The sequence below is a fragment of the Thalia democratica genome, chromosome 4 (genome assembly GCF_965202585.1).
Source record: "Thalia democratica chromosome 4, ktThaDemo2.hap1.1, whole genome shotgun sequence".
NCBI classification, from domain to species: Eukaryota; Metazoa; Chordata; class Thaliacea; order Salpida; family Salpidae; genus Thalia; species Thalia democratica.
In genome coordinates, this window is record NC_139168.1 from 49,789,737 (window position 1) to 49,802,020 (window position 12,284).

General features: G+C 24.5%; 1 protein-coding gene across 1 annotated transcript; it reads right to left on the minus strand.

The window, feature by feature from the left end:
* Window positions 1–622: 622 nt before the first annotated feature.
* On the minus strand, window positions 623–9,188 carry LOC145834220 (ubiquitin domain-containing protein UBFD1-like). The gene is made up of 5 exons (XM_082941596.1): window positions 8,913–9,188; window positions 4,806–4,990; window positions 4,589–4,696; window positions 2,514–2,680; window positions 623–1,116 (listed from the first exon to the last, which is right to left on the minus strand). Exons 1-5 carry the CDS (start codon window positions 9,136–9,138, stop codon window positions 1,050–1,052), a joined length of 753 nt encoding a protein of 250 aa, XP_082797722.1. The 5' UTR covers window positions 9,139–9,188; the 3' UTR covers window positions 623–1,049.
* Window positions 9,189–12,284: the final 3,096 nt, after the last annotated feature.

Below are 12,284 nucleotides of genomic sequence, written 5' to 3' on the forward strand. Positions count from 1 at the left end.
AGTGATTTATAAAACAAATAAATAGTTTATAATTAGTTAATTATAGTATTTGATATCTTTTATCTGAGCGAACGTTTATTAACAAACTAGTTAAAAGTATTGGTTAACAAAGACATGGTGACAGAAAATTAATTCTTACAATTGGCATTTACAATATTAATAATGGTTTACAATGTGATTATCAGCAACAAAATACCACTATGAAAAAGATATCTTTAATTATATTTAAACGCCTTTACTATAAGTTACTGGAAATTGCTACGTATAGCTTAAGATTTATTAAAAATGTTAGTTGTGTGTTGATAATTTTTAGCATTGTATTATACTATTTACATATATAGTATCATATTCTCTCTAATGTGTTATTTAGTGATAGTTCATCAAACTTACTTAGTTGTTTTCTATTAATAAATTTTGATGTATACTAAATAAATGATTGTAGTGGTAAACACTTATGTTTGCCAAGACTAGCTTCAGTGGGAGAATTTTTAGAAATAGTGTTTTAAAAAATAGAAAAAAACTCAAGTGTATGAGATCAATGATATTATTTTTAGTTTTTGTTGAGATGAAATTAAACTCATAAATACTAAGAATTAAGTTCTAAAGTAAAATTAAATTCTCTGTATATAAATTTATTTGAAAGAAATAAGTTTAGGCATAGATAAACAATAAATAGAAAACAAAAGGAACCTTATGCACTAACAAAAAAAAAAGAAACATTTCTAAAAGTAGGAAACAGTTTAACTAATTAGCTTGGTCAGCACAGCGACGTATTGGAAATATATAAAAATTTACATACCAAAAAAAAATTTAATTTTTCCAAAAATTTAATACAAAAAGCACTTTTTTAAGAGTATTTTTAAACATTTCTAATAAAGAATTTATTACATTATATTCAGTTATAGAGAATTCTGATATGATAAAATGAAGTAAAACTATGGTTAATTTAAAAAAACATTTGTTACTTTATAAGGAAAAATTTTAGTATCAAAAGAGAAAATATTTCGTTATAATACCTACATTGTCCTATAAATATCATAATTGCACTTCTAAATTCCCATTATGGTGTTTTTGATAGCGCGAACATACTGAGCAGGCACCCAGTAGACCCAATACCTGTTTATTGAAATATGTCGGTTGTAATAATTTATAAATTTTGTACTAAACTAACTTATAAATAAATTGATTTCAAAATAAAACTGTAGTCAGCAATACAGTAAATTCTGCAACTTAAAAAAAAGTATGAAGTAGATAAACTTTGGTAGAGATACTTTAAAGAAATTACATAACAATTCAAATTCTCAAAAAAAAAAATATATAAAATACCATATCTTAAAAATTTATATATATATTTAAAAAATATAAAAAATATGTATGTAGGTCTTACTGATATCTACAAGCAATTTGTTTCGTTTTTGCAAAGTTTTAAATAATTTTTAAGATACTTAAAAACTACTTAAAATTGTATATTTAACTTGTATAACTATACATAAACTTATTTTAGCCATTTCTTAAAAAGTTCTTAAAATTTTGCAAAAAGTAAAAAAATGCTTGAAGATATCAGTAAGACATACATACGTTTTTTTGATTTATTTCAAATATATATCACTTTTTAAGTTGTGGCCCTTTTAATATTTTATCAAGAACTTGAATTGTCCAAATTTAAATAGTCATGCACCCTTTGAAAGAATAAAATATTTTATAAACTAAATGTTGAAAAAAAACAATGCTCATATGCTATAAAACACTACCTTGCTTTACGCTTGTTTGGTAATTTTTAAATAATGTGATATACTAAGTAATATCAGGGTTCGTTGGTCGGCGCACAGTTTAGCTTATAACTAGATGAAACGACCAGTGCAGCTTTATTGATACAATTTTTTAGTGTATTTTATTTTAAATTTATTATTACTTAATTAGATATGACCCCTGGAAAACGTCAAAAAAAAGTAACTTCTACAGACATATTTAAATTTTTATTTTTAGATTGCTAGCTCAACTATTCTTAATTATTTAAATAATTTTAACTACGTAAGCGAAACCATTTGAGCTAATAAAAACTGAAATTTTGCCATTTTTTTAAAATCAATTAGCCTGACACGTATTAACCCATAAGAATTAAATAAAATTCGCTTTTTGGCAGAAAAATTACAACCAATTGAACACAACGGGAAGACCGGATATTTAACTTGTAAAAAAACAAAATTAAAACAGTTTAGTCATAAAACTAGCATCACAGTTTATTAAAAAAATTATATAATACTGAATAAATTTTATTAAAACTATTTCTAAAAATTTGTTTACGTTAAGCTGAAATAACTGGAGTAAAGTCACAGAAAAAATGCTTACCACCTCTAATATATATATATCAACTATTGATATTTTCTAATTCGATTATATTTTTTTATATAAATTAAATTTACATGTCTAACAGGTTTTAAATATACGTTAATTGCAAAAACTTTTGAAACTTCTCAAAAACATGCTATAAGTGTTTTGAAATTTTAACAGACCTGCTGTTTTCAGTAGTTCCTAAACCAAAACCCATTACGTGATATTCTTCTCTATTGGTTACAGGTTCACTTATAACAGACTTAATACTTTTCATCTGAATTTTTTCTGTTCTTTCTTTAGTCGAAATCCAAACCTCATCTTGTTGTAGTTTAAACGTGAGCCTAACCTTAAAAAATAAAAACCTCTTACAAATAGCATAAGAAAAACAATTATTTGTCAATTAAAACTTTTATTAAAAAACAAAGAACAAAATTAATAGTATTTACTAAAATTTTTATAATTAAAAAATAATTACAAAAAATAGTTGTATCAAAATGTATTAATATAACTAAAACAAAAGTTTTACTGAGTTTACTGCTTAACAAATGTTTCTTCTTACGCGATTGTCACAAGCAAATAAACTAATAAGTAACAATAGATAAACACTTTATATAGTTTTAGCTTGGTAATTAAGGTAATTAGATAGTTAAGTGATTTTAAGTAAAGTTAATTAACATTAACATAATGTTTATGTTTAATTTTAATGTTTATGAAAAAATTAGTAATTCTTAATCAAAAATCCTTTTGGTACAGCACAAATGTTCATTTAGGGTTGCCACGCAAAATTTTGTAAATTTAGCCTGACTTTTCAAGATTTTGACCGATTTAGCCGGACTTATACCTTTCTCTTAGATACGCGTTTAAAGTACGTACTTCCAGTTAAATACGCATTCTGAGTACGCATACTTATTATTCAGTAAAAAATTTTGAACTAAAATAAAACTTCTGTCAAGTTTCTTTTTTATTTAGACTAGTAATTCTTAGCTACAAATTTTCTATTAAGTAGCTACTGTGTTTAAAATGTGTACTTCAGCGAAAGATAATTGTCATAATAAGTTTTTGGAATGTAAAAATAAATAAAAAAAACTTAGTTATTAACTTTTTGCACTGAACTAGGTATACATTTTTCTCAATGCTTACCTCTTTGCAAACAAACTACTGGCAAAGAATTTTTAATTAAAATACTCAAACTAAATCATAAATAAATCTGCCAAACGAAAAATGGTACTAAAACTTAAAAATTTCAATTAACTTCGTTAAAACTTAAAAAAAGTTATATCAGATACAAAATTATATATTGACTTTTGTCTTTTGTTTCACTATGGAATTGTCCTAGCCACAGATCAACAATACTAAAAAGATTTTATACAAAACAGTTCAAATATAGAAAAAAATTGCAATTTTAGTCTGACTTTATAATGGATCTTTTTATTTAATTTTATCATTTGAAGGCTTTGGAGTTTAATGATTTTGTAAGTAAATTTGTAAGAAGGTTTTGCATTTTTAGTCTGACTTTAAAGGCTTTTTGTTAATATTTTTCTATTTCAAGGCTTTGAAAGTTAAGGAGTTTTGTAAATTAGAACTGACAAATTCTGTCATTTTAATCTAAAAAATCTAATATTTGATCATTTCCACACCAAAAAAAACTGTCTTAGCCTGACCTGTGGCATTCAATAAGTACTGATTGTAAACTATTAAAGTATATCTTTTTGATCATAGTGCTAAAATTATTTAAAATACGCTAAAGCTTAAATATTATACAAAAGTCTCCAAATACTTTAAAAACGAAATTAGATTTAAATTTTCCCATATATTAATTTTTTATATATGTACTAACAAAATATATAAGTTATTTTGAGTATACAACAAAAGTTTATTTTCAAGTTTAGAAGTTTTAATTCAAAAAGGAGTTGTTTTGAAATTTAAACAAAATGAAAAAATGTTTAAAACATTTGACTCATAGCCTTAAGTCTTTTTTATATAAAATTTTTAAATAAAATAAATTTCTAAACAATATTAGCTCAAATTGGCAAACAGCTGAAGGATTTTTTGTGCTGCGTTTATACACAATTCCCCACACTGTAAGAAATAACCTAGCTCCGCTACAGTTCAAAAATATTTTATTGACTATTTTTTTAAAACTATTTTAAACTGATTGTATTTTAGTAATATCTATTGATATTAAAATATAATCAACTAGTCACTATCTTCACTTAAGTATTAAATACGTTACAAATGGTATATTAGTAAAAACCTTGTGTCCAACTTTATTAAGCATTCCAGTTAGAGGAACATTAGGCAAAGCCTCGTGTCCATTAGAGTATGCTACCATAACATCATCAGGTGGACCTTGACCAATCATCTATTAAAATTACATAAAGAATTTGTAATTGATATCATACTCTTAAAATACAATTTTATTATTTTCTTTCAAAAAAAATAAATCACTACTCTTCATACAAAAAAAAAACTTTTTTGTGCATTTTTTGTTCACAAAGAGGTTCTTTTTTGATGGTTGTAGAAGTTTTTGCAGCATCTTCAACTTTTACTTTTTTTCTAGCTGCTTCAATGTCAGCAATACTAGCACCAATAAGCATTACCTTTGTTCCTTTTACTATTTTTGCTTCTTTTAAACTTTGGTTGTCTTTTAATAATCCTAAAACGTTTAAAATTATTATATTTTCTTTAAAGCTATATGCAGTATAAAGCCTTTCATATACACACCAAATTTATTGTAACATGTTGTATCATGTATTTTTAAACATATTGTATCAGTTTTATTAAAATTTATTTTTATATATAATACAAAGAATCATCAGCTGATCCAAATTTTATAGCCTTTAAAGACCTTAGTATGAAAACTTCCTCCTATCTACAAAGCTCATGTCTTATGTCATCAACTATGGTCTTACAACCTGCTGAACTCACGCATATCACAAATCAGAGAAAAACAATAAATGATTACAATAATAAAACTTATTACACTAAAATACACTGCAGTAATAAAGATAAGACACCCCATGAATTAAAATCAAACGTGGTCTATGAGTATAAATGCTCTTATGATAAGAGTATCCAATATATTGGATTCACTTCACGACCATTAGTAGAAAGAATTAAAGAACATTTAAAAGGCAAAACATCGGTATCGGACCATATTAGCAATTGTAATGTTTGTAAAAATGAAAAAATAACTGTTAATAATTTTGGAATTTTGAAAGAATGTAGAAATAAATTTGAGACCCTGATAAGTGAAGCTCTACTAATTAAACGCTATAATCCAATTATTACACTAAGTTGAAGAAAGATATAAAAAAATATTTCTCTTATATTTTTTGCCTTAGACCTACAATTAAGAAATAATTAACAGCTACTGTAAGAGTCAACTAACTAAGTGGTTGAAAACCTATAATAAAAATATTAAACAAATTGATCAACCAAAAAAGTTGTTAAAAGTAGTTGTTGTTTTTCTGATCAAAACTTTTAGTTGTCACATTTGTATAAAATTTAAATTGATTTATGCAAACAGTGTTTTACTCAATGAGCTTATCAGTACAAATAAATTTGGAAAAACACATATATTGAAGCAGAGTTGCAAGAATGCAAAGGTTTCTATGCCAAACCTTTTTTTAACTTGTGCATGGTTGCCACTGATCAAGCTGAGAAAAATTTCCTGATTTTTCCTGACTTTTTTCAACCAAACTCTTAAATTAAACTTATTCTAAAATACATAATCTAACACTTGAAACTATATAAAGCTTTCAGTCTAATTTAAATACAGGTTAAAAACAACAGTTTTTTGCGAAATTCTTTCATCAAACTTCCATTACATCACTTAAACCATCTGTGTATGATTGATGTATTTGCAATAAACAGCTCTACCAGCAAAATACTTGTATTATTACCTTAAAACACAGCTTGTCTGAAAAAAGGCACAATTTTTTAGCATTTCCTAGCATAAATGTATCTAGATAAACAAACGACATATAAGGAACTTTAACAATTAAAGCCTTAAATCAATAAGGAACTTTCACAACTCAAACCCTAAAACAATAACGAACTTAATCAAATAATGTTTTTTTTACATGTATGTACTAAAAGTTATTTGTTCCGTTTTTTATTAGCACTTCAACCTCTTCATCTAATGAAGATATGGTTTCCTTCATCTGAACTGCATTCCGCTTCATTTTCTTGGCAATTAAAATCATTTGCCTCATTTTATTTAAATCGCTATCATCTGCTGCCCCTACACTTGTTGAAGAGAATCTTTTCTCTAAATCAAGCCACAACTTGTGGGCTTCATTTCTTTTCTTTCGGCACTCATTTATTTTTACTTTCATTTATAAAATATTTTCTCTTATCAATTAGTATAAAATTTGAAACAAATAAATATACTCTTATATACTTTAAAAACTTAAGTTACTCTACAAAAAATACAAATAAATTCAATCTTGGCATATACCTCTCTTTTAACTTATTTTATAAATTTAAACAACTTTGAGAAAATTATAAAGAGGTAAAGTATACACATTAACTTGTTACATAAAATACTAAACTAACTGCTTAGTTATAAAGAACTCAATTATTTACTTAAACAAAAAATACTTTGATTCTAAAATTATGCTAGTTAAACTTTTTGTATATATCACAGTTTCACTATGGAAGTGTCCTTGCTACAGATCATCAATACTAAAAAGCTTACAAAATCTGCTTGTTCAAGTAAGGTACTTGTTCAAAATGCTAATAGAAAATTTTTGCAGTTTTGTAAGGGATATTTTACTAATTTATACCAGATGAAGGCATTGGAAATAAAATTAGGATTTTTGTAAATTTCTAAGAAAATTTTGGAGTTTTTTTCTGACTTAAAATGACTTTTAATTAATTTTTACAAGGACTTTGGAAAACAAGGAATTTTGTAAATTTAAACTGATAAAATCTGACTTTTTTAAAATTTTATCAAATTTCCTGACTTTTCCTGACTTTTTTTCAAAACCCCCCATTTTTTCCTGACTTTTCCTGACCGAGTGGCAACCTTGCTTGTGTGACTTTTAACTGACTGAAATTGGGCAACTATGCATGAACACCCTTTAATAGAAATGGGACAAGTTTAAAATCCACCGGCGTTCAAAATCCACCCAGTCAAATTCGAGAACCGCTTACCGATCGAGGATAAGGTTTAGGGGTAACAGTGATAGTGAAAAATAAACAGAAAACAAATTTTTAAAATGCAAAAAATATATAAAATAAATGTAAAAAAAAAAAAATAATAAAATCTAATGGATATGAACGCAGGTGAATTTTGATAGTATACCAAAAGAAACACTGCTTGCAAAATAATTTACAAAAAAGTAAATGTTGACAATACGTCTCTTTCATTTTTAAACATAACTTTATTTGTTTGAATACAAATTGAACCTTAGTCATAAAATTTATATAACATCAAAACTGATTTAACAAAAGTACTTAATAATAAGTTTATTTCAAGCACTTATTTTAACTAAACTTAACAACATACTTTTAACACTAAATAGTATGTAAAAAACAAAATAAGTCAACAATAATTTAAAGCAAGACAAAGTCCAATTTTACGTTTATATAAAAAAATCAAGCTTTGAGTATAAACTATAAAAGAGCAATGTACCGCATGCTGCAAAAACTTATTTTTAGTTCTTAAAACTAATACATTATAATCTAGTTTTATTTAATTGTTAAAATAAATAGTAATAATTAGAAATAGTAACAAACGTGATGAAAACCTAATGTTAAGTAAGCTGCATTGACAATATAATATAAGTAGTTTAAAAAGAAACCTTCTGTAACAAATTGCTGTGGGTAAAAGAAAAAAAAAAATTAAATTTTTTATTTAAACAATTCTGTATTAAAAATAAATTCAAATCAGATAAGTATAACTTAGTTCTATTTTACACCTTTAAACATATTTTTACATTTAATATATTCCTTATGACAATTATTTTTAGCTAAATATTTAATAATCATTATACAAAAATAAAAACTTATACCATACTATTATCAGTTAATAAAAGTATGGTATAATATCAATTAATAAATTAATCATTTAAGTTCATAACTAAAGTTCATATAAAAATGAGTAATTTGTTTGTATTTAAAGTTTTTAATAAAAACCAGTCCCAAAATAAAACTTTTTTAAATGTACAAAACAACCAATAGCAAGAAAAAGTCTGTGCAATTATCTATCCTTTCAAAAACTCAATCTCCCTACTTAATACCAACTCTTATCTAAGTTTCCCTAACCTTAACTATCACAAGGACTTTTTTGTCCTTGAGAAAAAAAATCACAAAAATTAAATAAAAATTTTGAATAAAAATAAGAAAGTATTGAAGAAATTGTTAAAGAAGGTGTATATTTCCTACTAAGGTAAAAATCATCATAAGGAGCCTGTTAACTCTACAACTTTGAACTCATATAATTAAAAAAATAATTTAAATTGTATACAATAAGTAATAAAGATTATGAAAACAAGATCAATCATTTAACTGTATAACATCAACTGAAAAAAATATATAGATAAATTTATAGTAAATATTAATTCACTTACCTCTAAACATAAGTTTTTGGGTTTTAATTGGAACATCTGTTAAAGTTTTAATGTGCTCTTTCAAAGAGGCAATAGATTTTTCAGTTTCCCATGAAACATTATATATTTTTTTATTAAAAACAACTTTAAAGGGTACTACATCAGAATCAAGTTCTTTACTTTTTACATTGGTTTCACCTTCACATGTTATTTTGGTTTCTGTATTGCATTTATTATCATTCTCCATTTTTTAAGATTTTATTTTCTGTAATTAAGAACTAAGCAACTAATTACTACACACCTGTAAAAATAAAAAATAAAGAAAAGTTATGATTCTAAACATAGTTTTTTTTTAAATAATTCATCATACTATAAGCAGATATAAATGTTAGCTTATTAATGGGTACAATATTTATTAAACAATTTAACATTTTATAAATAAAATGTATCAAATAAATTCTTACATCAGAGTTCACTAAGCAAGGGGTTCCCAGTAAAATTTTAGAAAAAAATTCCTGGGAAATCTATGAAAATTTGAAAAATCCAGAGAAAAATATTATTAAAAAAATCTTTGTTAAATGGTGTTAAACAGTTACATGACACTTTAAACTCAAATAATTCAAATTCTTAATAAAATATTTTAGAAACCATATCTTAAGAGTAGTATATACTTAAAAAAATTAAATATGTATGTGTTATTAATATTTACAAGCCATTTTTCTTTTTTGCAATTTTTTTAATATTTTTGAGATATCTAGAAACTACTAAAAAATACTATGTTTTCAATACTTATTTCAAGCCATACCACATTTATTTATTTTTAATTTTGCAAACAATATGAATTTACTTGTATATATTAGTAAGAAATAAATACTTTTTTTTTAAATATGCATTACTTTTGGAGTTGTGACCCTTTAAACACTTTTTTAAGAACTTGAACTGTCGAAATTTGAATAGTTGTGCACTAGGGTACTTATTTTTACAGCTACTCTTGAATTACTGGCTGAAAAAAATTATGTTTTGGATATATTGTTAAAAAAACCCTGTGCAAAATTTTAGATAATTTAAAGAAAATTTTACCCAATTTAATCAACCGATTTTCTAACACCCCAATGCAAAATGTATAGATTTCAAAAAATGTGATCATAAAATTTTTAGCTGAATTTTTTTTACATACATGTGACCAATTTTCACACAAACACATTGTAAACAATTTAAAATGATTAAAAGAAAGTTTTATGGTGACATTTTTTGTTTTTTTGAAAAAAAAAAGATATTTAAGAAAACTTATAAAAAGTGACAGAAATTTTATAAAATCAAGAAATCCTACCTTAAAACTTTCTTTAAATTGTTTCAATTTGTTTACAATGTGTTTGTGTGATAATTCTACATGTAAAAAAAAATCAGCTTAAAACTCCAAGGTTGCATTTTTCCAATCCCATACATTTTGCATTGGGTGGTTTTTAAAAAATCAGTTAGTGCCAAGTTAAAAGTTTCTTTAAATCATATGTAACTTTGCCCATTGTGTTGTAACGATATTAAGAAAACATAAAAATTTTCCAACCTGAAAATAAAAAGTAGCAGTAGTAATAATTACCCTACTGTGCACCCTTAGAAAACAACTATATCAAGCTATTGATTCAGACTCTTTTTTAAAAGCATATGGAGGGATAAAATACTTTTTTTGAAATTTAGCCTTATTTTTTATATAATTAATAAAGTTACCAGTTACTCTTTATTGCTTGTTGAAACTCAAAGTAACTTTTGTGATAAAAGCAATTAAAGTTAGAGAGTTTTGTACTTTCTTTATTATGTAAGGTAGAAAAATAAAAACGCAATAATAGACTATTTTCTATTAAAAATCTATTAATTCCATCATTTTTAGAGCAACTGTTTTTAACAACTTGTAGGAAACAGATTTATTGATTTTTGTTCAATGTTTTAACAAAAAATTAACAAATAAAATTCAGTAAATACCTAGGTCCTAGAATGATGTTGCACCAATATCAAACTGAAACTATTTATATTTGATGTCTTTTTTAACCATAGTTTTAGGCTAAAAGTTTGTATTTTATAGATACAGAAATAAAATTAGCTTATTTATTATAAACTAATAAAACTTAAATATTAAAGTGGTAAATCAACTTTTTTACAATTTAGTCTAATTTAATTGAGTTTTAACTAAGCTACAAGTTGCTTTTTAAACATTTATTTAGTTCAAAATATTTTTTTAGATATAGCAGGTCAAAGTCCGAGACTATAGTAGGTTCTTTATGGAAAGCACAAACTAAAACTGCAAATAATAAGAAAACACTAAAAATCTATCTCCTTCTACGTTTTTTGAGATAACTACTTCAAACTTCCAGGAAATTTTACTTGCAATATTTATGAATAATGAACAATATGAATAATGAATGAATTTAGATAAATTCAAAAAATTAACTTTATGATATAAAACAATATAAAAACTGTTTTTTTTTGTTTTATATATATATATATATATATATTAAAGGTTTTATACAAAGTTCTGATCGATAGTGCTCGACAAATCAAATTGGAGCTTAATATTTATTTATTTAATTATATAAAAACTATAATTCAAACAGCTGTTTCACACATTGAAATGTAAAATTTCATGTGATCTTCAGTGAGTTGCAGTTTATTATAATAGTGAACAGAAATTTCGATTTTAGAATTTTTTATAGTAATTATGATGTAGTAATGATACAGTTTATTGTACAATTAGTTGAATTTGAAATACGCTGTAAATGTTATTCTATGCTTTTTAGGAAAGTTTAAAAAGGTTATTTTGGAAAAATGTTTTAAGCTATTAGAAAATTTTTTTAGGCTGTTGGGAAAAATGTTATAAAATATTATAAAATACTCGTGTTTGCCGCTTCGATTTTATTTTGTTTTAATATTTAGTTGGTTTTAATTTTAGAAAAAATAGAAATCGAAAAATCAGATAAGAACGTAACACTAAACAAGAAAAGCGAAAGACAAAACATATGCATCCATTATCAAAAATACTTTTTTAACAAAATTAAAACCAACTAAATATTAAAACAAAATAAAATCGAAGCGGCAAACACGAGTATTTTATAATATTTTATAACATTTTTCCCAACAGCCTAAAAAAATTTTCTAATAGCTTAAAACATTTTTCCAAAATAACCTTTTTAAACTTTCCTAAAAAGCATAGAATAACATTTACAGCGTATTTCAAATTCAACTAATTGTACAATAAACTGTACCATTACTACGTCATAATTACTATAAAAAATTCTAAAATCGAAATTTCTGTTCACTATTATAATAAACTGCAACTCACTGAAGATCACATGAAATTTTACATTTCAATGTGTGAAACAGCTGTTTGAATTATAGTTTTTA

Excerpts from the sequence above, each read along its gene's own strand:
- LOC145834220 (XM_082941596.1), bottom strand. The coding sequence starts at position 9,138 with ATGGAGAATGATAATAAATGCAATACAGAAACCAAAATAACATGTGAA. Across the intron at positions 4,697-4,805 it reads AACAAAAAATGCACAAAAAA|ATGATTGGTCAAGGTCCACC; the intron begins GTTTTTTTTTTG and ends TAATTTTAATAG. Across the intron at positions 2,681-4,588 it reads TTAATAAAGTTGGACACAAG|GTTAGGCTCACGTTTAAACT; the intron begins GTTTTTACTAAT and ends TTATTTTTTAAG.